This window comes from Puma concolor, chromosome D4 (genome assembly GCF_028749965.1).
Source record: "Puma concolor isolate L17-30 chromosome D4, mPumCon1.1.hap2, whole genome shotgun sequence".
NCBI lineage: Eukaryota > Metazoa > Chordata > Mammalia > Carnivora > Felidae > Puma > Puma concolor.
In genome coordinates, this window is record NC_141679.1 from 80859043 (window position 1) to 80885299 (window position 26257).

General features: G+C 41.1%; 1 protein-coding gene across 1 annotated transcript in view; it reads right to left on the reverse strand.

The window, feature by feature from the left end:
• LOC112865031 (complement C5) overlaps nucleotides 1-26257 on the reverse strand; it is an 86392-nt gene continuing 60135 nt past the window's right edge. Inside the window, exons 28-41 of the mRNA XM_025931246.2 lie at nucleotides 25821-25992; nucleotides 22942-23147; nucleotides 21498-21650; nucleotides 18994-19056; nucleotides 17139-17220; nucleotides 16556-16613; nucleotides 11512-11614; nucleotides 11040-11114; nucleotides 10818-10923; nucleotides 9882-9965; nucleotides 8863-8952; nucleotides 6331-6414; nucleotides 754-892; nucleotides 1-172 (exon numbers count right to left, since the gene is read on the reverse strand). Of these exons, the coding sequence (XP_025787031.2) occupies nucleotides 34-172; nucleotides 754-892; nucleotides 6331-6414; nucleotides 8863-8952; nucleotides 9882-9965; nucleotides 10818-10923; nucleotides 11040-11114; nucleotides 11512-11614; nucleotides 16556-16613; nucleotides 17139-17220; nucleotides 18994-19056; nucleotides 21498-21650; nucleotides 22942-23147; nucleotides 25821-25992 (1554 nt within the window). The 3' untranslated portion in view covers nucleotides 1-33. The remainder of the gene's footprint in view (nucleotides 173-753; nucleotides 893-6330; nucleotides 6415-8862; nucleotides 8953-9881; nucleotides 9966-10817; nucleotides 10924-11039; nucleotides 11115-11511; nucleotides 11615-16555; nucleotides 16614-17138; nucleotides 17221-18993; nucleotides 19057-21497; nucleotides 21651-22941; nucleotides 23148-25820; nucleotides 25993-26257) is intronic.

The following is a 26257-nucleotide window of genomic DNA, read 5'->3' on the forward strand; positions in this document are numbered from 1 at the left end:
TCCACAGTGAAAACCCTACATAGTTGAACTTCCTCAGGGGTTTTCGCAGCCATTTAGAAAAATGTCTTCAGCAAACTCATCTAAATTAGCCAAGAATGCCTGGCATGATGGGCACATTGCGTTTGTAGGCCAATATTCAATCCAGGTGGACGAATCCAAAGGGTAGAGGTACCTGCCGAGAAAAAAGGAAAATGAATAGCGAAGAGCCCAATTCAAAGGCACTCAGGCTGCTCACCCCATGTGTCAGCCGGACTCTGTTGGGCCGGCCTCCCCCTGGGAAGGGCCACAAACCCTCAAATCTCGTGAAGCTGCTTGGGGCCCCACGATTAAAGGTGGGAATGGCATCTGTTTCAAGATCTATTTTTTTAAGAAGAGATCATAAGATGCATATTTAAACATCTCCCTCTTTACAAACAGAACAGTCTGAGAACTTATTGAGGGGGCAGATGTGGCGGAGAGGGGGTCGGAGGGGCGCCTTCAGAAACACCTACACACCCAGGTGCTCACTTGGTTTATCCATCGGTGAGTTCTCAGCTACCCTGATGGTTATAAGTAGTTCTTTGTTTCCAATTCTCATTGTTTCATTGCTTCTTGGCCTTTTGGCTAAGGTCAAGTGTAAATTCACATTATTTTATTTATGCTCCTAATGGTTTGTTGGTTAACAGCAGGACACATGAGAAACATATAGTGTATTTAAGAATAAATTACACCTAGTTTTGAAGGAAAGATCAGAGGGACTCCAAAACGACTTACTTGAAACTGAAATTGTATTTTATCTGGAGGGCTTCTTTACCCATAATCAAATATTGTTTTCCTTTTTCCAGATCAGCGTTAGCACATGTTGCCTTTTTAATGAAGGTGACGTCAGAGTCTTTCTGGGCAACAGCTTCTCCTGAGAGGCACACACATGTAAGGTTATCACATTCATGTTATAACGTCACGATTATAAACTGTCGCAATTCCAGTACCTTGTAGCTATTTACTCAAGAGTATATGTTTATCTCGAGTGGCAATTGTAAAGTGACAATGTCTATATGGTTAAGACTCTGGAATCTGGAATCAGGCTCTCTGGGACAAACCTCAGCTCTGCTACTTGTTGGCTGTGTGGACCCGGACAAATGAGGCTCAGATCCCTCATCTGAAAGATGGGAGTGACAATAAAACCCACCTTGGGAAACTGATGTGAGATTAAATGGGTTAACATATATATGAAAAGTGATTAGAACACAAGTGCTATATAAGTGCTTGTTATTGTAACTCCTGTAGAAACAGGAATTAAAAGAACGTCTCTATAGTTAAACAATATTAATCCCCAAAATACCAAAAAAGTATTTGGTAGCTGGCAATGGACAACTTTGTAGAAAAATGTAAGACGTGTGAAGGACTTGGAAAATTTTAAGGAGGATAACTTGGGATTCCCAAAGAACTCAGAGATTGGCAAGAAGCTATCTCTCCTACCTGGAATGCATTCCTCCCCATGTTGTCCTGTTAAATTTCTACCCATCCTCAAACACATCATCAATTCTCAAGGTTTCCAGTAAACACTCCCAGAGGCTCTTTCTCATAAATATCTCTCTGTGTCTCCCTTACTCCCATTATACTTGAGCTTCTATCACAGTATTTCACCCCACATGTATCTTCAGCTAGACTGGAAGCTTCTTGAAGCAGGGACTGGGCCTGATTCATTGCTATAGATTCAGGACTGATGATCAGTTATTAAACTCTGACAGAGTTATCCTGTACATAATAGCACATACATCATAATACATAATGTACATAATAGTAACTACATCAATAGCAAACTTTAATTAGTGTTCTTTAACTAGTGTGCACACATCAGCTATCCTGATGACCATTAAAACATACATGACTTCCCCTGGCAGCAATATCTAAACAATATTCCCAGCACTGTTTACCAACTCAGCCCCTGTCACGGCCTTATCATTATTTTTAAAAGCCTCTGGTTATGGAAAATTTCAAGCATATTCAGAAAGAGGGAATAATTAACCTTGGCTCAACAATCACTGATCTTTTTTTTTTTTTTTTTTTTCCATTTATATCTTCACTCCAAGCACCCTGTGTTTTAGGGGAAACACCAACTGGTCATTATCCTTGAACTGTATAATTGCTCTCTGTTTTAAATAGTTTAGGTCTTAGTTTGGCTTATTGTTAGTGTGCAGCAATTCTTGGGTAAGTGGTAAATGTGTGATGTTTTGATATTTATAGACATTTAAAATTTGTATATATTAAAAAATAAACACCCAGAAAGAAGAGATAATAAATTATGCAAAATTTTCTTAACATTTCCTTTTAAATGTCATAAATGTGAATCTTCTGAATGGACAGGAGAACAGAAAAGAAATGATATTAAAAAGAACTACAGCTTGGGGGGCACCTGGGTGGCTCAGTTAGTTAAATGCCTGACTTTGGCTCAGGTTATGGTCTCATCAGGCTCTGTGCTGACAGCTTAGAGCCTGGAGCTGTTTCGGATTCTGTGTCTCCCTCTCTCTCTCATTGCTCTCTGCCTCTCAAAAATAAACATTAGGGGCACCTGGGTGGCTCAGTTGGTATTGTGTCTGACTTCGGCTCAGGTCATGGTCTTGTGGTCCATGAGTTTGAGCCCTGCATTGGGCTCTGCTCTGTGCTGACAGCTCAGAGCCTGGAGCCTACTTTGGATTCTGTGTCTCCCTCTTTCTCTGCCTCTCCCCGCTTATGCTGTGTCTCTGTCTCTCTCAAAAATAAATGTAAAAAACAAAAAAAAATTTAAATAAATAAGAATAAATAAACATTAAAAAAATTTAAAAGAACTATAGCTTGGGAATCATCTGATACTGCACAAAATTGAGAACAGTCTGGAATGTCTTTTGATTCTGTGCAAGAATCGGTGCAAAATAAAACAAATAACTTGCATTTCTGGAATGAAAAGCACTTGATTATTTCAGTAAAAATAGGAGTGGCTTATTATTGCTTATAATGTGAAAGCTGGATGCAATTGGTGCTCAAAAGTTGGGGTGTGAAATGATCGAAGTGCTAAACACCTGTTTTGTCAGAATGACGATCATGGTTCAAATAAACAAACTTTGTGATCATCAATGAGAAAAAAACAGAATAACATGCTAAATCAATTTCATACAGTGAAACATTTGAAACAATAAAAACCAGAAAAGCATTTTATCAGAGTATTGATCCACCAAATAAATATTTTGAAAGTATTATTAGAATCCAACTCTAGTCTATGGCTAACAATGATCAAGCATTTTCAGACTCAAAACTCTTGATAGAATATCAAAAGAGAAAGAAAATCAATATAAACATATTGCAATTTAGATTTATGGTCCTACTTACTGTAAAATTTATATCTACTGAAATGAGAGCACAGCTTTTTGGAAAATCTAAATAAGGTGATAAAATTAAATTCCAATATTTTTTTATTAAACTCTTTTTTTAAATGTTACTTGTTTATTAATTAATTAATTAATTAATTTAGAGAGCACATGAGAGTGGGGGAGGGGCAGAGAGAGAGGGAGAATCCCAAGCAGACTTTGCACTGTCAGCACAGAGCCCGATGTGGGGCTTGATCCCATGAAACATGAGATCATGACCTGAGCTGAAATCAAGAGTCAGACGCTTAACTGACTGAGCCACCCAGGCGCCCCTTAAATTTCAATAATTATTGAGAAAATCAAGTACTTAACATCAAAAGTGTTTAAAATAATGTAAAAAAAACCCTGCCGACTTTGAAGACTGCTTAATGGGTTTTATTGATATCAAGGTACTGGAAGGAATAACTGAACAACTGTTTGAGAGAATGGAGTCAATGAGGAATATTCATGTGAACTCCTTACTGGTGCAGATGCAATGCCAAAGAGGAGTCTGGGCTTCAGCAAAAATTTGGAAGTTCCCAGCTGTTCAATTTGGCTTTGACTGAATTATGTATCAAGTAGATATCAAGTGTCTCTGGACAATATAAAGATACGAGCCAAGCAAAAGATCACTTTAAATATTGTCTTAATAAATTTAGTGTTTACTACCACATATCTAATACACACTAGACAGAAGTAAGTAATAAGAAAGCTTTAAAAATTGTAATAATGAAAACAATTGCAACAATCAAAATTGGAAAAATATTGGGATTTTGATGGGCAGCTGGTAGTGCTAGAATCGTGAAGGCAGTTTGGAAATTATGAGTTTGATAGATTCACTTTGATACATAATTATGTACACAATTGTGTTATAGGAGCAAATATTTAGAAAGTGGATAGATATACTTTTTGGTGATTTGCTTATGATACTCTAGCAATTTTGTCAATACCATCTTTAGCTGTTCAAGAAAAGATATTTCAGTTTTGATAAGCTCACAGATTACAGAATGATAAAACCATATAAAAATAAGTAAAGGAAACTACAAAAGTGGAACAAGAGCTGTTATAAAATCAAGAATGATCATAAATTTGATATAAAGCAAAATAAAGTCAACGTAAGGGAAAAGTGAATTTATGAAAATATTTTTGTTTTAGTGACAAGAGTTAAAAATATGACAAACTTTTCAGTTTTTTAAAAAATTTATGAAGTCTACATTTTTTGCCTTTGACATTTGGAAAACTGAGGGTTGAAGGGGAATAAAAATTAAGAAAATTGGGAAAGCTAAATATGGCATTTCAATAAATTGTTTTTATGATTTAGCTGATAATAGAGATATGTTGAATATGTAAAAATATCAGACAGTATCCAAAGGACTAGAAACACTTTGAATGTAATTACTACCAATTTAGCTTGAGCTGAGAGAGACTTCATTACCATGAACAATACTGTCACTATAGGAGAAATTACTTCTTGAGATTATAGGTTGTGTAAAGACTATCAATGCAATAAAGATGTAATTGGAAATGTTTGAGGTGGTTCCTCATTGTCAAATCAAAGCTCAGATGGGCAATTCTGTAGTGAGGCAAGCAAAATAAAACTGACAATTTCTAAAAATAAAAAACTTATTTGGAATTATTAGAATGACTTAATGGGGGCGCCTGTGTGGCTCAGTTGGTTAAGTGTCCAACTCTTGATTTCGGCTCAGGTCATGATCTCACGGTCCTGAGGTTGAGCCCCACATCAGGTTCTGAGCTGATAGCACAGAGCCTGCTTGGGATTCTCTCTCTCCCTCTCTCTGCTCCTCCTCAGCTTGTGCGTGTGCACATACTCTCACTTTCTCTCTCAAAATAAATAAATAAACATTTAAAAAAGAATGATTTAATGAATCATTTGTGTGGTAATTTATGTAATCTGACAAGCAGCATTATAACATTTATAGCTTAGTTTAATTAGAGAATAAAAGGGAACATATTTTTAAATGTTTTATGTGTTATTTTACATACAAGTTCATTTTATTCTATTGGTTATTGAAACTCTTCATTTATCTTCACTGGGCCTCTAAGCCAAGCCTTTGCACTTCACAGATGTCCTTAACTGGTTTCCCTCTTTCTATTTGTGTTCCTTCCAACAGAAGAAAGCCAGAGTTATCTTTCCTTTTCTTTTTTTTTCTTCAATTTTTTAAATGTTTATTTATTTTTGAGAGAGAGAGAGAGAGAGAGCCAGAAACAGAGTATAAGCAAGGGAGGGGCAGAGAGAGCCAGAGACGCAGAATCTGAAACAGGCTCCAGGCTCTGAGTTGTCAGCACAGAACCTGACACGGGCTTGAACTCACAAACAGTGAGATCATGACCTGAGCCGAAGTCGGATGCTCAACCAACTGAGCCACCCAGGCACCCCCAGAGTGATCTTTTAAAATCATAAATCAGATCATGCTATTTGCCTACCTCAAACTTTTTATTAGCTTCCCTTTGGACTTCTAGAATAAAATCCAAATTTCTTGCCATGCCTTATAAATCCCTGTATGACCCAGCTCCTGTCTATCTCTCAGCCTCTTCTCATGCTAGGCTCTCACTGTCTCATTATAGCCCAGTCACCCCCTGGGGTTCATCAGTTCCCTGATGGTGCCTAGTTGCTTGCTGTCTCAGGGCCTTTGCATATTTGGTTCCCTCTCTGCCCCGTCCCTTTAATGGCTACACCCCTAAACGATGCCGTCTGTTATCACAATACAGAAGCTTCCCACACTAATTCCATATCTCAAATATAGTGCTGGCTATGATTAATAATTGTTTAATTTGTTTTTTTCATTTCCTTTTTAAAAACACGTGTCTCCTTATATTATGGAATATAAGGTTTATGAAGGCAGGAACTGGTTGTGTTATTCAAGTTGTTTTCTCTGTGTCTAATAAAATGACCCATAGTAAGTACTAAATATTGGTGGAGTGAAAGAATAAATGAATGAATTCTCACCAGCTTTGTAGATATCCAGGAGGGTTGCCGTGTACTTAACAAAGACATTTTCTTTGGTGATGGATGTGATACGAACTTTATAAGCTGGTAGAAGAAACAAAGAATTCGTGCTTAATATCACTAATGCCGTGTCCAGTCGAAGCCAGAGTTTCTCAAACAAATGAGAAGGGAAGCATAGCAAGCTTTTACGGGCACCCTGAGGTAAATCTCATTTCTTCCAAAAGGCCTTCCTAGATTCTGATAATGACTCATGGTTCTATTCTACTTAGAACCATTTGCCCTCGCCACTGTTACAGAATGGGCTGATTGGGATAAGAGCAATATTAAATTAAAGGACAGAAGCACACTAAACAGACAAAAATATGCCTTTGTTAGATGGAGTGTTCAGATTCTGATCCTTTAAGATTAGTGGGGTCACGCCCATGGGGAACGTGGAGGAGATCCTTCTCCATAGGCCCACAGAGGGTTTATCTACCATTCAGGCCTGCCCTGTGGGCCTCCTGTCTCCTTGCCTTGATCCCTTGCCTACCTCCACTGGCTTTGATCTTTGGGTTTTGACAGGATTCTGTTTTCTGACTCATCTTTGCTTGGATTGACAGCTATCTGACACGAGACATTCTCTATCCTGGTTTCTCTTCCTTCAGGCGTTACCTTTTAATCCATGGTATTTGATCTCACTTTTGGAATGGGAAGCTTAAAGAGATCTATCCCATCTATGTGGCCTAAGAAAAGATCTCATTTTTGCTTTGGGTGGGGTTGAAGTGAATGATCTGAAAGGTTTGCCCATTTTGGGGATTCTAGCTAGCGAGCTAGATGAATGAACTCATTGTGCCAGAACAAAAGCTGAGTGAATTAGTAGTTTAAAACAGATTTTAAAATGTCCCGAATTTCAGATTTATGTCTCTATGGTGCATATGGGCAACGTACCTGCTCTGGACATAGGTGGAGAGAGGGAAATATTTTATTTCGTTTTTATTTTATTATTCTAATATCAACCCATAGTCTTCGAAAAAGCCAGATAAGCCTTTTCGTGAGAATAATAAACTACATCCAGATTGCATTTATTCTATGTGTTAAAACAGGTTTTTGATATTCAAGAGTTAAAATAGTTCTAAAATGGAGGGAAGAAATAATTTGGTGAAATTTTTATTTATCAAACAATATAGTATTCAAATCTTAATGTGTTTTAAAACCTGCAGTGGGTCTTGGCTGAGTTAGGCAGCTTTTTTAGCTTTTTTGAAAAATCAAGATGAATTCTAAAAAAAGAAAGACTATAAACCGTACCCAATTCATCCTGAGATGGCTGCATTTCCACTAAGAGAGGTCAGTATAATATAACAGAAATGATACTGGAGACCAGGATGCATCCTCATTTTCCTACCGACTTCTTGCATAAATTTGAACAAATTACTGAGTCTCCCTGAGCCTCAGTTTCTTCACTGGCAAAATATAGATAATTCTCTGTTACCTCAAAGAAGTCTTAGGGGGCCCCACTGAGGAGCCATATACGAAAACAGTTGGTAAACACAAAGTGCTGAATTAGATATACTTATCTTTCATTTATAAATAACACCCTACTTACACACACACATGGTTTGAGATAGTGTACAAAATGCTCTTTCTCTCTCAAAACACACACACACACACACACACACACACACACACACACACACACACACCAGAAATAAATAAACATTAGAAACTATGGATAGAAAACAAGACTACAACCATACTGGGCATCAGATTTAGCTCTGTGCTCCGGGTTACCAGAAGGAGATGCTCCTTTTGAAGTGAAAGATTGCAGTTCTGCATACATTTAAAATGATTTAGTACCGATATTTTTACCTTGTCTTTAAAGGGAGTTTGAAAAAACTCCAAGCCCCCGAACCACCTTTGTCTCTCCCTCTGCTCTATTGACTGGAAGAATATGCTAGTGAAATCTTACATCTTCCTGGCTTCTCAAAAGTTTTCTTTAACTATATTTTAGTTCAGTTTAATTCAATATGTTTAATTCAATGTGATCTATCGGAGTAAAGTGTCTTGGCCAGGAGTGTACATCACTCCAATCATTTAATTAATTAATTAATTTATTTTTTTTTTATTTTTTTTCAACGTTTATTTATTTTTGGGACAGAGAGAGACAGAGCATGAACGGGGGAGGGGCAGAGAGAGAGGGAGACACAGAATCGGAAACAGGCTCCAGGCTCTGAGCCATCAGCCCAGAGCCCGACGCGGGGCTCGAACTCACGGACCGCGAGACCGTGACCTGGCTGAAGTCGGACGCCCAACCGACTGCGCCACCCAGGCGCCCCTCACTCCAATCATTTTAAATGAAAGTTACATTTCTTTCTTGAAGGATGAATGATTTTGCATGTTAATGCCAAAAATCGATGGCATTTTCCTTCAAGGGAACACATGGAGTACAGTACTCACAGATATAATCATTGTGAAAGGTTGTTGATCTTTCTAACTGATCACGTATTCATAACATCTCATGTTTAATGGAACTCTACATTGAACCTTTGAACTTACCATAGGCAATGTCTGGTTTACATGCTGTTTCTTTTCTAGTATCTGCAGAGATTGTCAGATCCAATTCTGTCTGCATCTGCCCGCAGTCAGCTGGATTTTGCGAAAAGTTCTAAAAGTTAGGTTAACGTAAAGAAGCAGCCACTCCCTTTGCATTAAACACAGTTCTCATGAGTCCTGAGACAATCCAGTATAACCTTACAAATACCAGACACCTACAACCTGTCCACTTTCTCCTCTTCCACAAAGTAAAACATTATGCAAAGCAAAAACAAAACAGACACAAGCACAAACAAAATCTTGAACATGAAGGCTTAGAATGGGCAGTCACTCCACATTCAGTTCCTTAGAAATGTATATGTTTTCACGGAAGAAAGGAGGAAAATTTTCCCATTCCCTTCCTGCCTTGAAGGAACCAAGATGATACCTGGACTGATTTATGGTTATAAAATGGTATAGTAGGTACCTAAGAAATGTATAGATGTTAAGGTTTCTGAAAAACAAAATAAACCCCAAACCAGCTCAGACCCACATGGAATCGGTTGTTGACTGTTGTTGGGTTCTGGGTCTTTTTCTTGACCAAGAAGACTGTCTTAGGTTTACAGAAGACTGAAGGTAACCGAACAATAAACAGAGATGTCACAAAGTGGGAAGGACAAGGGAAAAAAAAAAGAAAGAGGAGCTAGTGGCTCAGTCTTGAGCCTCTGTTCTCTTAGGCTGTGGTCCTATTACATTAAAAAGACCATGTGAAAAGTAAAAATTTCGCATCATGCTATCCCTCTGATATCCAACAATTGTCTAGATGGTATTTCTCCCGCTCTGTATAGTAGAAGCTATCAGGATGTTCACGAGTTGTTGAGAAGTAGTTCTATCATATTAAAGGAATCAGCTTTCAATCAGCTGAGATTATATGTCTAGTTCTGAGGAATGAGTTTGTCAAATAGCTTCCCCCAGATTAGCCCTGGATTATGAGTGGCTGCTTTAAACAAGCATGCAGCCTAAACATGTTAAATGAAGTTTACCTTCTATGCATTTGCATGTTACTCCTTCACAGACTTTCTGCAGTCTGGCATCGAATGGGTTATAGAACATGGTGCACTGCTTATCTGTGGCAATGAAAACATAGTTAGGAGAAGTGGCTTGATTAACTCTCAATACATTCATGGATCAGTGAGTCTCCCATGGGAACTTGGAGATCACGTATCCCAAACCTTTCGATTTTGTAACTTAGGTGCAGGGAGGTTAAATTGTGAATTGCCTCTCCTGGCATGGGCCCCTTCCACCCTCCCTCAAAGACTTCCCTTTCTATGCTTGAAACTTACTGTTCCATATTTATTTCTTAGAATTAAAATATTTGGTGCTTCCATAAATGAGAGGAAATAAATTGTGTTACACGAGAGTCAATCCAAAGAGCTGTAATTGTTTAGGCTGGAGAAGAACAGGGGAAGTGGGGCTTAGTATGTTCCATGTGATTCCAGAAGACACAACTAGAATGAATGGATATGAGAGTTTGGTTCATTTTAAGAATTTTTTTTTTTTTTTTTGGGATAAGTAGAACTGCTTAATGTGGACTTGTCTGCCCTATGACCCAAAGAGCTCTCCAATCACTTAGTATTAGAGGCTGAGTGATCAAAAGTGGGGGTCATTCACTCAACATTTATCAATATGTGTCATATACTGAACACTGAGTTAGATGCTGGGGGCACAAGGACCAAAGCCTTCCATCTGGGTTTGGGGAGAAAGACATGCAAACAGATAACAACAAAGCAATGTGACAACTGCTACAACGGAGCCCTAGGCAAAATGTGATGAGAATATCAGTGGACAAGGTGATTCTTGGAGGATGAAAGAAATAGGGGGGCGGGGGAAGTGGGCTTCTCCAAAAACGAGAGATGCGGTGAGTAGTGTAAGGAAGGCAAAGTCATCCTCTGCAGAAATCTTCGAGTCAAGCTGATTACCTGGTCTGTGGTATTCATACACCGTGAAAGTAGCAGGATTCAGAAACCCAACTTGAAACAGCTCAAATATCCGGAACCGAACACAAAGGAACTCATCAGAAGGAATCTGTCCGACAAATTCAAGGTTTGAGGAAATTAATGGGAGAGAAGAGACTCAGCATTTTTAGCCTGTAGATTTTGGATAGTGATTGGGAACGGAGAACGGTGGGAGGTGGAACTTACCGAATTCAGTTGCAGGATAATATGTCCATCTTTGATTTGGTAATCAGCTAATAGTTGGTCTACCCTTTCCACAAGCTAAGAGAGGAAAGGGAAGGCTTGAATTTAATTTCATGACCTTTAAAAAAATTTTTTTCTCAAAGCTGATCTTTTTGTTTAAATGCTTTCATCCAGTATTGGGATGTTAGACATGGGGATGTAATCCACTATTCAAAAAAGCTGAAAAGCAGCTCCTCTTCTTGAAGAAGTCTGGACATGTTATCATATGCACTCACATTTTGTTCAGACCATGCACACATATGTCCCCACTTTACTTCGGAAAATCAAAGCTTAGGTAGATTGTTGGTTTGGAAAGAATATTCTAGGTGGTTCCATGAAAGTGATATATTAAAAGGAAAGAAAATAGCTTTATCTGTAAAATAATGCAGTAAAGAAAACCACACATCCATAACCATATGTAAAAGACAACATTTACAGCTTTTAAGTCTTCCTGGTTTGCACCGATTCCAGTAGGCAAAGAGATATCCATCACTGCATGGGAAGATCCCGATGATGATTCTTCTTTGCTGGGCTTGTAGCTAAAACAAATTAGAGATTAGGAAATGCAATAGATACGTGGACAAGATTCTTCAAGAAAAGGTCTTATTTCTTAGTAGGCTTTAATTTTTAATTTGGGCCTCCACTTCCTTGCCTCTCTATAATACATGCATTGCAATCTCTAAATTTTAGAGTTGCAAGAGACTTTTGAATCATCTATTCTAACTCTTGCTCACTTGGCAAATACTTTAAATGGACCACCATTCTGGAGCTGGAAAACATCATAGAAGTCATTCAGTCCAAGCTCTTTAATTAACTAGTTGAGGAAACTGAGGAGGAGAGTAAGGTACTTGTTCAAGGTCACATGACTAGTTCACCCCAGAGCTGCATAAACCTCTTGATTTCTATTCTAGTTCTTTTTTTCTAACAGAGCACATTTGAAAAAGAAAATTAGTTCTATATTGGAAAAAGACTCAATAAGCATGTTTAGGAAAAGACCGGAAGGAAATACCTAAAATGTTAGCAGCTACTTTCTCTGGATGGTGTGATTCATAAGTGATGATCTCTTTTTCTTACCCATGCTTTTCTGTGTTTTCTAAATTTTCCACAATAGATAATTTATTCTTTAAAAAAATTTTTAATGTGTATTCATTTTTAAGAGAGAGAGAGAGAGAGAGAGCGCACAAGCATGGGAGGGGCAGAGAGAGGGAGACACAGAATCTGAAGCAGGCTCCAGGCTCTGAGCTGTCAGCATACAGCCTGATGCGTGGCTCGAACCCATAAACCACGAGATCATGACCTGAGCTGAAGTCAGGTGCTTAACCAACTGAGCCACTCAGGTGCCCCAATAGATAATTTATTTTAAAAAAGTGTTTGAGGACTATCCTTTGCTAGGAATTGTGTTTGGGAGGAAGCTAAGGAAAAAGGCAAAGGGGGTAAAATGGGAGATTTAGTGTTTAAGTTTTTTTTGTTTTTCTGATAAGAGAGAGAGAGAAAAAAAACACTGAACTGGGGAATCAGGAAACTTGGGATTCACCCAGTTCTGCTGAGACATTTCCACAAATTGTTCTCCCTTTCTAGAGCTCATTTTCTTATTTGCAAAATAAACTGTGAAGAAGAATGAACTTGTGTGTTAGTTTTATCTTTATAATTCCAAAGCTTCGTTTTGAGTGGCAGAGGTTGATGCTACCATTAAGCAGAATTAGAAGATTTAAAAGGGGCAAGTTGGCAGGTCTGGGACTGGGGCCCAGGGACAGGGGCAGAGTGTGGTTCTGCAAAGGTTGAGTTTCAGGTCCCAGCTTCACCTCAAGATGCTTGACAGGTAGCCAGACTTTTGAGAGTGGAGCTTAAAGATCAATCAGGATTAAAGGAAGAAACGGGGGAGACAGTGTCGTAGGGGGGCAGATAAATTGATCTCACCTGAAGGAATGAGTTTTAATTAAATGGGAGGTTTTATTTGAGATAGAGGTGGCAAGGGATCTCTTTCCCCCAATTGCACCTAATCAGGGCAGACCCCATTAGATGTCTTGCATGTAATAGTTACCGTAAAAGATATTATAAACTCTCTGGTTACAGAAATTTAACCCCATTCTTCACCAAATTAACAATTAACAACAGACTGTAAGACAATGTGGAACTGTAAAATGGTATCTGGACATCTCCCCGTAACTGGGCGGGGGAGTATCACCAGAAGCAGAGACCTCTTGCTCACAGATGCGAATACTCTGTCAACAGAATGGAAAAGGGCCTCCTGAATGGAGAATGTCTATGAAAAGTTGCTGGAGCCTTGATGACTGGTTGCCATGGTGACTGTTTCAACCATGGAACAGAAACCTTCCTTTCAAGAAGCCCCTTGCCTGCTGCCAAAGACAGCAATCTCCCCCAAAGGCATTTTGTTCAGAGAGGAGAGAAGAGAAATCCTTTTTTTCTTCTCTTATGGATACAACAGAGAGGTTGTAAGAAGCTAAATACAGGAAAGAGACCCCCTGAATACAGAAACTGTATGCTGGTGTGTTTTTTTTTTTTTGTTTTTGTTTTGTTTTGTTTTTTGTTTTTAATCAGGAGAGAGAATATTGGATGGCAGAGAATTTTTCACATAAATAAGTACTACACAGTTACTTTTGGACTTGATCCAAACTAACTTCAGCTTTACAGAGCCAAAGCATATTCCACCTGGCTTTTTTGAACATTCTGTTCGGAATTTGTAAAAGTCAAAAAATAGAAAATTGAATATTACATCTCCATTTGCCTTCTTTTGTATATTAGCAATCTGGAATTAGGCCTCCTGTCAATGAATTCAAATGAATGAGTTTGTTTTTTTTTTTAAGTTTAAATTTTTGAAAGTGACAGAGAAAGCACGAGCAGGGGAGAGGGACAGAGAGAGAGAGAGGGAGAGAGAGAGAGTCCCAAGCAGGCTCCACAGTATCAGTGCAGAGCCTGATGTGGGGCTTGAACCCACAAACTGTGAGATCACGACCTGAGCTGAAATCAAGAGTCGGAAGCTTAAGGGACTGAGCCACACAGGTGCCCCTCTAATGAATGAGGTTTTGATAAGAGCCTTTGTAGGTATTGCACAGCTGTGGAACATAAGAACTCGAAAACACTTGGGGTTGAGATAGTTCAGTATCCTTGCCCTACAGAAGAGGCCCAGAGAAGTGAGCTGGTTTGCTACAGGTCACATGAGGACTTTGCAGCAGAGGCTACCCCCCCAGGTGGCCTCCTCCACTATCAGAGAGCCCTCCTTTGCGCCCACTATAGGGTCCCACACCGTGACTCTCGCTTTGCCCTGAACAAGTTTGCTCACCTCTCCCTGTGACAAGTATTGTGAATATAAAGGCAACTCCCCCAGAAGAGAGGTACCCAAGAGCAGAAATGGCAGTTAGGAGGAAGGGAAAGGGGAACCTTCTTAGCAGAAAGACATGAGGGAATGAGGAAGGATGTTTGAGAGGGAACAGAGGGCAGAGACTGGACAGGGATGGAAGGAGATATCGTGAGCAGACTGGCCAGTGAGGGAATCCTGAAGAGAGAGAGATTGGGCAAGCATTGGCAATGGCTGGGAAGGAGGCAGTGGGAAGCAGTGTGCTGTTCCTTGAGGTCAGTGGGCTCAGGTTATACTGATTGGAGGAGGTGGCTCAGATCCTGGACTGGATGTCAGGGTCTGCGGCTTGAGGCCCTGGCTTTGCCACCAACTCTGTGACAACTTGGCGGGTTACCTCACTTCTTTGTGTCTCTGTCTCTTTATTTCTAAACTTTTTTTAAGTTAATTTATTTATTTGGAGAGAAAGAGAGCATGAGCAGGGGAGGGGCAGAGAGAGAGGGAGAGAGGGAGAGAGAGAGAGAGAGAGAGAGAATCCCAAGCAGGCCCAGCACTGTCAGTGCAGAGCCTGATGCAGGGCTCAAACTCACAAACTGTGAGATCATGACCTGAGTCGAAACCAAGAGTCGGAGGCTTAATGGACAGAGCCACCCAGGCGCCCCTCTTTATTTCTAAAATAAGGGATTACAATATCATCCCTAAAATCCTTTTCATCTCAAATCTATGACACAACTCGATGGAATTTCTGAGTTATCCATACTGAGTGCTTTGACATCACATGTGATGATCAGTAAAATCAGCAGAGTACCAACCACAGAAATCAGTTATTGAGAATATGAAGAATAAGGAAACAGAGCCCAACAGCAAGTGCTGAGGGGCAATGAAAGGAAGAAGGCAGAAGCCTGCGCTCTAACATGGCTTTGCCACTGACTGCTTCACTCTATGTGAGCACTAAGATACGTACACATATTTTCAAAAGCCTACACTTTTAGAAGTGTTTTAGGATGGTGGATGTGGTGAGCAGAATAATGGCCCCTGAAGATGTCCACGTCCTAATTCCCTGAACCTGTGAATACGTTACCTTATGCAGCAAAAGGGACTTGCAGATGTGATTAATTTAAGGGTCTTGCAATCAAGAGATTATTCTGGATTATCTGGGGGGGCCCAGTGTAATCACTAGGGTCTTTATAAGGGAAAGAAGCAGGGGAGATGGTTGCCTCCAGCATCTGGAAGAGGCAAGGAAGTGGATTCTCCCCTAGAGCCTCTAGGAGGAAGGCAGCCCATTGATTTCAAGCAGGACTTCTGACCTCCAGAATTGTAAGAGAATAAATCTGGGCTTTGTAACCAGTAAGTTTCTGGTAAATTGTTACCAAGGAGCAACAGGAAACTGTTACAGTGGCCAGTTCGGGGCTCTGGAGTTAGCCTGCGGAGGGCTGGTGGCTCTCGATGCTGGCTGCCATCAGGATAACCTCTGGGGTGAGGCTAGAGTTTTGGATAGTTCTTTTTTTTTTTTTTTTAATTTTTTTTTTAACGTTTATTTATTTTTGAGACAGAGAGAGACAGAGCATGAACAGGGGAGGGACAGAGAGAGAGGGAGACACAGAATCTGAAGCAGGCTCCAGGCTCTGAGCCGTCAGCCCAGAGCCCGACGCGGGGCTCGAACTCACAGACCGTGAGATCATGACCTGAGCCGAAGTCGGACGCTTAACCAACCAAGCCACCCAGGCGCCCCAAGTTTTGGATAGTTCTAAAAGCTCTCCAGCTGACTTCCATGTGCAGCCTGAGTTGAGAACCACTGGCTGATAATGGCTAGAGAATTTTCTGGGGGAATGGGATCTAAGTAAGAGAGTAGAAGCTACTTATAAGAAAATCTTTTGCTTTTTCTTTTCCTCATCCTTCTATCTCCTCTCTACCTTTCTGGAAGACAGAAAAAAATCGATATTATACTGTTTGAATTAGAAGAAGGCCAAATGTGGGAGGGAAAACTATGAGCAAAAATGAAGCTGTTCTACAAAGTAGCTAAGAATACCCATTATGTTCTGCATTTTAACAAGCGCACAATTTTGCATCTTCCGGCCATCTTAAAACTCCAAAAGATGTAAAGAGATAATACCACGGCACAAGTGAGGCCCTGAGTCTGTGCTCCCCTCTGTGGAAACAGGCTTACCTGGCACATGCTACTATGCGTTTGTAATCTGAGTCGCTGTAGCGTCTGTAGCTGGAAGCTGCGCATACAAAAAACAAGCAAACAAAAAATGAGAGTAAACCATTCTTAGCTGTTTTGTGCCCTGTCGCAACAGAATAATTAACGAAAAGGTCCCTGAACACATTTAAACATGAGTTTTGATTTGGAAGCTGGCGCTGCTGATGAGTTTAATGGCAATTCATGGCTGCTGACAATACCAATAGCTGTAACAGTTCCCTGCTTTCAAAGAAGTTATGATTTAAGGAAGGAGTTATTGAAGGTAACGTGTTTTCAGAAGGTTGGAGGGAGAAAGGGCCGATGCTTGGATTCACTGGTGGCCGGAAAGTTTCCTGGAGGAACAGGCCTTTGAGCCGCAAATGGAAGCTATCAGGGCAGAGGAGAGCATGTACCCTGACCCCAGAGCCAAGGTTAGAGGGGTACTTCAGGGTGCAAGGGGGCTTGCTTTTGGAGTGGAGGAGAGAACCAACCTACCAGGAGAGGGATGTGAAGGCCACAGGTAGGAAAAAAAAGGCACACAATTACAGCGTGTATCGTTCTGTTTTACCTTCTATGTCTTGGGCTTCAATTTTCAAATGAAAGCTGCAGATTTCCTCAGAAGTACTGGTTTTCTGAACCACAGTTGTTACCTATGTTGGGACGTGTGAACAATAGTCTATTTAAAACAGGGCAGGGCAGCCACTCTGGAAAACAGTGTAGAGGTTCTTCCAAAAATTAAAACGAGAACTACCCTATGCCCCAGCAATTGCACTACTAGGAATTCAGCCAAAGGATACAGGAGTGCTGATTCAAAGGGGCATATGCACCCCAATGTTTATAGAAGCACTATCAACAATAGCCAAAGTACGGAAAGGGCCCAAATGTCTATCAACTGATAAAGAAGATGTGGTATGTATACACACACACACACACACACACACACACACACACACACACACACACAATATATATAATGGAATACTACTTGGTGATGAAAAAGAATGAAATCTTGCCATTTGCAACAACATGGATGGAACTGGAGGATATTATGCTAAGTGAAATAAATCAGAGAAAGACATATAACACATGACTTCACTCATATGTGGAATTTGAGAAACTTAACAGATGACCGTGGGGGAAAGGGAAGGAAAAATAAGATAAAAACAGAGAGGGAGGCAAACCATAAGAGAGACTCTTAAATACAGAGAACAAACTGAGGGTTGATGGGGATGGGCTAAACGGGTGATGGGCATTAAGGAGGACACTTGTGTCGTATGTAAGTGGGATCACTGGGTTCTACTCCTGAAGCCAAGACTACACTGTATGTTAACTAACTCAAGAATAAAAAACAAAAAACAGGACAGTGGGGAAGGCATCATGGCTGTACTGTTGCTGCAGGTGAAATGCCCAAAGTATTGATTCCACAATCCAGTACAAATGGGGTGCAGCAAAGACTCATTTCCCAACAGCTGGACTTTCAGCGAACTCTATAATTTGAAACATACCTGAGAAGCCCAAGTAGGCAAATTAAAAAAAAAGATGACATCTAGCCAGGCAGAATCTTGCCAAATCCCATGTGGTCAAATCTGTGTAGTTTACTATAGAAAAGTTCCTAAGCCTCTTGTCCTGGAACCTGTTTATTCTAATTTCATGCAAAACACTTCAAGGCCAGGAAGTATGGTTTTCTCCTAACCCCCATGCCACCGTAGTAAATGACAAATTACAGGTGTGCAGGGAAGGACAGAGGTGCTTCCAGAAGTAGATATACTGAGAGCAACTAGAAGTGACAGAGAAATGCACAGTCTGTCTCCCCCACCAACCCAACCATGCAATCTCATAAAGTCTTAGACGGAATGGACATGCCAAAGATAAGAGCGTAACTGAAATCATCAGTAGAGTGTTAATTGATGCTTAGAATATGTAGTTCATCTTAGCCATTCGGCAGTCAGTCACACATTTCTTTAAGCTGTTTGTGTATGTGCATGCAGTCTACAGTTAAAATAATAGAAACTTAAGTCCTTACATATATTCATCAATCTGCAATGATGCTGGAGAATTGCTATGTGACTATGTTACTAACCACAGAAAGCAGGGATATGTATGTGTGTATAATCACACACATGCGTCATACGCACATACAACTACAGAACCATAAAATTATATATATATGTATAATTATATATATATAATTTCCACAAATACAAAGACTATATACGTACAAGGATTAACGTAGCCATCTGCAAAAAGAAATTGTGAGGATTGCTACTGAGACAGCTAAAAAGAATGAGTAAATGAATCCTACTTTAGTCCTGGTTGCCCAAGCCTAGATCTCTGTAACTTTGTGGCAAAGTCCCTAACTTTCTTTCATGTTACTTAGTACAAGCAGACATATGGTTGAAATCGGCTCTCAGTGAAATACTTACGTGCACTGTAGCCACACCATTGCTATACCCAGTACTGACGACGAGGTCATCATCGAGGGGCACCTGGAAAGGTGGATGAGAAACTGTGCTTTGTTTTCTTCTTCAACAGGGAGGGAGGACAGAACAATGAAAAGTAGCCTGACACCTGCCAGCTTCCTCTCTCTGGGCTTCTGTGAGATTCAATGGGTAAGACAGTGGAGATCCTGTGCACACAGACGCTAGAAGTGCTGGAAATTCCTTTTCCCTTGTCCGTATGAATACCACGTCTTGAGCTCTCCTGAGCAAGCCCGCAAAACCAACACAGCAGAAGCCACTTTGGGTTATGTTTTCATTTATATATGGTTATGATAGAACTGGATCTTCATCTCCTTTTGCCAACGGAATAAATCCCTTTCAGTGCTTCAGGAGGAGGCTCATCTCCTCCACTTCCACTGGTCTTTTATTCAAACCCCGTTGCCCCATCCGGCACCTCACTTAAGCCTGCCAGATCCTTAGGTGCTGACACTCTTCTTCCGTCCTTCCAGGAGGAGAGTGAAGGTCAGGACTGGGTTAAGAAAGCCTCCCCTCCGGAGAAGCTCTATTGTACAAATGCCCCCTGATGTGTGGAAGGCGTGGGAGAGGCCATTCTGAGCAAGAGGCCCAAAGAGTTGGTTTCTTGCTCGCTCCAAGGCTGCGGGCTGCCCCTTCCCTCACTTAGCACACTAGTGCAAAGGGGATTCGGTGTGCGTGAAGAGTTGTCAGCCCTTCCTCTAGATTTTAGTAAATGTAGATAACAAGGCCAATTCTCTTGTTCTCCCTGATGGAAGATAGCATTTACTGAAAAGCCAGTGCATCAAGATGCTGCATGAGGAATGGGTTCTATGAACTTGAGTGACAGATAGGTTTGGGAAATGAATACTGTTGCCCTGCCCCTGTCCCCATGTCCCTCCATTGCCCATTCTCCCCAGGGTCACCACAATTACTCATATACATATGAAGGGTAGGGTAGGAATCCTCTATGAACAAACTTGATTAACTTCATTTAAACTAGAGTGTCCCACACTAACTTGACCACCAAACCTTTGTTAGGTAATGCATTTCAGGAAATGCTGGCATAGAGATATTCCAGACTAGATACTCATAGCCTGAGTTTTATACAAAGACAGCGTCATGGGCTGAGTTTTAGTTATTTAAAAATGGCAAGAGGCCCTTACAGCATTAGCCCTGTAGAGAAGAATTAACTGCAGTTACATCTCCGGTGGGCCTACCTTGCCGCTCAGGTCAAGAGCTCCTCATGAGATCTTAGACCATCGGCTTGGAATGTGAACCTCTGGTGAAGTCTACACGCTCCCAGAGAAAGGAGACACATTACCAACCCTGGGGGCCATAAGCACACGTGCCTGCAGAGGCCCAGGCACCAAGCAAGGGCACACAAAGGGCGCGCGTGCACACACACGCGCACGCGCGCGCGCGCGCGCACACACACACACACACACACACACACACACACACACACATGTCACGTGACTGCCAGAAACTGGGACCGACTGAAGAGTGCTTGCTGTGGCCAACACCCTGTTGCCTGATCGTCCGGTTTTTTAAGAGTTTGGAGGCAGATTTTTATTTGAGGTCTCTGGACTTTCAAATGTTGGAATATGTCTATATCTCTGTCTATATATCCATATCCATACCTATCTTTTTTTTTTATCTGTGGGCCAATTGTTTTTAATTTTCGTGTTCAATTTTATTTCTCATGTCTACTTACTTCTCCCAAACATGGATTTGTAGAGCATGTAGACAGTTAAAAACTATTTCCAGTCATCTGTGTATTTAAATATGACCTAAAATAATCTGAAATGTGGTAATTAGAAAAATATATGTTAGCAGCCATTTACTAGCAGCTACTCTTATTGACACAGAAACTAGTTCTTCCAACGTGTCCTTTACTTTGGGAAATTTTCACAGGCCATTGAGGTTTTCATAAAAAAAAAAAAAAAATCCAGCAGGGGTACATGGGGTAAGCTGTCAGGGGACCCAAAGGCCAATCCCTCAGTTTGGCCATACTTTGTATGTATGACAGGCCCACGTGGAACCACTGGTGGATGTCCACACGTGTCTTCCCTCTCACTCCCACCACTGCACCTTTGTGCATACTGTTCTCTTTGACTAGAATGTTTTCCCCCTTTTCTTTACCTTGCTAACTCATCCTGATTCTCCCAGATTTAACCTGCGCATCTGGACGCACTTGACAAATTCCTACCTCTCACCTTGGGTCAGGAGACCCTGCTCTGTCCTTCCATGTCCCTACCAAGGCTCTTATTTTTTTTCTGTCTGTTAAAACAGCAGTCTCCCCGAGTACCCAGTTTCTTCATACACTTTGCTTTTGAATTCCCAGTGCCCGGGACATAGCAGGTACTCAATGTATTTTTAAGTAGTAAATAGATACATTTGTAAAGTAAGAGGGGAACACATGACTTCAAAGGGCCCACCCAGTTATAAAATTTTATAAAAAGTCCTTAATTTACCTCTATTGGCCTCCCAAGGAAATTCGTCTCTGTCATCTTATAACGGTGGAGGTCACCTTTATGCTTGTAAGAGACATTGATGTCCATGTTCAAGTGGAGTTGTTTTATCAGGAGTGAATATTCCGTCAGGCCCTCGATGGCATTAATCGTATCCTGTCAGCAATCAGCAAGGCACAAAAACAGGTTTAGCTCATTTATACCTTCCCTGTATTTACAAATCCGCTTTCTTATGAGAGAGTGAGGATGCACTGACCAGTGGGGAAACTCCAGCTGACTGAGTGAAATTGGTGAAGGGCTCCTAGGTGGAGGTCTCTCCCTCCCCAGTAAGGATGCTGCTGTTGGCAGGGAGAGGAAGGAAGTGTGGCCTCAGTTCCAGGCTCTCCAGGTGTCCTGGGTGCATGACCTCAGGCCAGTCACTCTTTGCAGAATGCCTCCTAATCCTTGCGTGACTGTCTCCTTTTTATCCTTAAGTCTCACCTTAGATAACTCCACAGTGGGGCCATAAATACGTTCTCCCTCTCTATTATTCCGTTTTCATTTTCTGCTTCTACCAGTGTAATGTAAGATTTCTTGGCATCCATTACATTTAGTAGCTACTGAACAAGTATTTGTTGAAGGAATGAATGGGTGAACTTTATTTTTCTAGGTCTCATCTTCCTCATGTGCAAGATTGGGAAATGTGACTGACTAGATCAGAGGCGTCAAACACGTGGCTACCCCATCTGCCTGTGACATGGCATGATAATCAATGGGACACTCTTCCCTGCTAAGCCTACACTTGTCTCCAAGATGAAATTCATTTGCCTCCTCAGATTAGATAATCACTAAAGTAACCTTAAAGGACCCCTCTAGCTCTAAATTTTATAAACACATAGAAACACATTCTACGATCATCCAAACATTCAAGGAACAGAGAAGATGCTAACGTTTGAGCTCATCTTTGAAAACAGAGCATATTATACAACTACATAATAACTACAAAACATACATACATAAATGAGTTTACACTGGTAGCTAGGCAAACCGTAACAGTCAGTATTTCTCTCACTTTTTACTCATTTTGGGGGGGGAGGGAATATCAGTACTTTGGTCCACACGGTGGCCTCTGTTCATTACATAGGATGTGATGGAATCACTGATAACCTTACTAGCCCTTCGTGATCATTAAGAATCATAGAGGAAGTACTGGATTTAGAGTCAGGAAATGGGAGTTTTGATTTTGGCTGTGCCACTAACTCCATGAACGAACCTCTTGGGGCTGACTTCCTCCGCTGTAGGAGAAGGGTGTCACTGCAGATAATCTCTAAGGGTCTTTTGACTCTAGTCATTTATTCAGATCTTGGCGGGAGGACGAAAGCATGGGCGACAGAATGAATGTGGCACATGTCGTGCAGGAGGAGGGCAAATGTCTTCAGGAGAGTAAAACCAGACAGAGAAATGTTACCTGGGTTGAATAAAAGCCGCCTCCGTACCTCTGCTCTTCAGATAGCCATCTGATGATTGGGTTAACGTAATTTATGTCTTTCAAGCTCAGACTGGTGAGTAAAGCGTAGGCAGTGGTTTCTACCACGTGTGCTGTACTGGGGTTAGGTGTGGATGTGCTTTCCTGTTGAAGATCATCTTTCCAAAAGCGATAAATGACTGGATCGCCTGAACATCAACAAATCACATTCATTAATGTGATTAAAAATGTGAATTTGAGGGGCGCCTGGGTGGCTCAGTTAGTTAAGTGTCTGACTCTTGATTTTAGCTCAGGTCATGATCTCACAGTTTGTGAGATGAAGCCCCACGTCGGGCTCTGTGCTGACAGTGTGGAGCCTGCTTGGGATTCTCTCTCTCCCTCTCTCTCTGCCCCTCTCCTACTCATGCTTGTGCTCTCTCGCTCTCTCTCCCTCTCTCAAAATAAATAAATACATTTAAAAAAATACATGTGAATTTGATATACTTCTAGCAGGTTTCTAGACGTTTTTACTGGTAGTGGCCTTCTGATTTCTAGAAGTTTCTTACTCTTTTGTAAGAAGAACTTCTTCAAGGTGACCAGTACATAATAAGATCTCTTAATACAGTGCTCTCTGTCTTTACTCAAAAAGGTCATCATGCAAAGTCCGCATGTACTGGGGAGAAGCAGTACTGTAAAGGGAGAAGTGTAACCAACTGGTAACCGGTACACCCAGGTTCTAGTCTCTGCTCTACTAGGAAATGACCATGTCATTTTGGAAGAATTCTGTTTTGTTCTGTGGGACTCATTTTCTAATACCTTAAAGTGTACGTAGTACTTATTTCCTTGCAGTGAAACTCAGATGAGATACCAAATGTAACTTTTATCAACCAGAGAGCACCATACACATAGAAAGCTTTATTGTTATTATTGACACGGTGAGATAAATTGGAGAACTTTTCTCCCTGACAGAAAAAAAATCTACAACCTAGAAATTGAGATCACACCCAAAATCTTAGTTCATTCTTTTTTAATCTCTTCGAGTTTAAAGCACTAAAGATAATTTCATATATGTAGCACTTTTCATAAATTAGGTTCTAAATTATATTTGTTATTACTGTAGTAATTTAAACTGTCACTTTAAGTCCTTTTTTGCGCAAATTATATTTTAAAAAACAGTGAGGCATATTTGGAAATTATTTTTGAAGATTAGTCAAAATTTTGATGTATCTGTTTACAATTCATAATTACATTATTTACATGACTTTGGGTAATGCTTCCCCTCCCTCTCAGAGACTCAGATTTGCTGTATTCAGAATAAAAGATTTTTTTTTTTTTTTTAACGTTTATTTATTTTTTTGGGACAGAAAGAGACAGAGCATGAACGGGGGAGGGGCAGAGAGAGAGGGAGACACAGAATCAGAAACAGGCTCCAGGCTCTGAGCCATCAGCCCAGAGCCTGACGCGGGGCTCGAACTCCCGGACCGCGAGATCGTGACCTGGCTGAAGTCGGACGCTTAACCGACTGCGCCACCCAGGCGCCCCAAGATTTGGTTTTTAAAGATACTTGCAGCTCAAACATTATTTGAATTATTAAGATCTCTTGTAGCTCTTCAATTCTATGATTTTATGATCCCTATCTTACAAGACCCAAGACATTTCTTTTGTGTTATTTTAAAAGCACTGTACAAGTGGTTTCGAGGTATATTTTATGATTCAGTCATTTTTAAACGATGACAGAAATAAAATCTTGTAAATAGTGACACACCTCGTGTTAGATTTATTAAGCTTTCAGAAAACCTCAGCCAGAAGAGGGCTCAGAAGTACCCAACCATATCCATGCTGGTACGGGCACACTGGCCAATGATCACTGCTACCCTCTTTCCATTTCTTTACTCTTGACCTATAGGAAGTGGTATCTTTATGTTTCAAAATGAAATACATATATAGCCAACTCAGTACAATATAAGCCAGAGTGGAAAGTGCAATAAACTGGTAATCAGTACACCTCTGATAAAAAATCCTCCAATGCCTTCCCTTTTCACTCAAAGCAGAAGTTAAAGGTTTAGTGCTTCCACTGCCCCCCTCCCCTCCACCCACCCAGTACCTTGATGTGAATGAGACACAGGCACCTTTTGCTCTGGGCAGAAGCAGACCCAAACTAGGATGCATGGCTAGGGGGATGCACGGGCTGGATTTCAGCCTCAGTTCACTGGCTTGGGTGGGGGCTGTCTACATTGCACAACTGTATACAGGGGTCTCGCAGAGCTCCTGTGATGCCCTCCAAGGCTGTATATGACCTTCCTTGTCATTCATGGAGCTCCAGGCAGCCTCCTGCCTCAGGCATTTGCACATGCGGCTTCTCCATCAGGAACATTCCTCAAGATATCCACCAGCTTGCTTCCTCACCTCCTTCAGGTCTCTACTCAAGTACCACCTTCTCAGTGAGGCTCAAGCCTGACCACTGTATCTAAAATTACAACCTACCCCTTCTCCTTGTCTCCTTTCCCTGCTTTATTTTGCTTCCTATCAATCATCCAACCTATTCACTGTATGCAGTATTTTACTTACCATGTTTGTCTGTCTCTCCATAACTAGAATGTAAGTTTCACAAGGACCTGGATTTTTTTTTTTTTTTTTTGCTTTGTTTTGTTTTATTTTGGTCTGTTGCTTTATCCCCAGAACCTGGAACAGTATCTGGTACATAGGAGGTACTCAGTACATAAGCTGCGTGAATGAATAACAGCACTTAAAATATCGTATTGTGACGGTTGGTTTCTCGAGGGCAGACACCGTGCCTTACTCAACTTTGCCTGCCCTAACCTCCTTCACAGAATTAGCATGCTTAAACGCTTGCTGAAAAAATTGTGTGAAATAAGTCATACCTTTAACCAAAGCTTTCTTCTTCAGGGCTGAGACAATTGAACGAAACTGCGGGTGGGTTTTATCTCCCAGGGAAAGAGCGTAAGCAGCAATGGCCAGTGTAAAGGTGCTCTGGGCTGAGAGGGTATTTTCAAGCAGAAAGGTGTCAGCTTTAGTGATAGCCGTGTTGATTTTCTGGAAACAAGAGCGGAGGGTACCTAAGTTTGTCTCAACCTGTCAACTGATGCGAACCACCCCCGGGAGGGCACCATCCTGGGGCAGGCAAGGCGAAGGGTGGAAAGAAGACTGTCCTCATAGAAGTGGATGGTGTCTCACTGGAACAAATCCCTCTGGGAGAAGGAGCAGAGCCTAATCTCAGAAGGGAAAACGTGCTCGTCCAAACTGGGTTAGGCCTTTTGCCCCTGGCAAAGGGCATCTCTGGAGACGTTTTCGCCGTTAG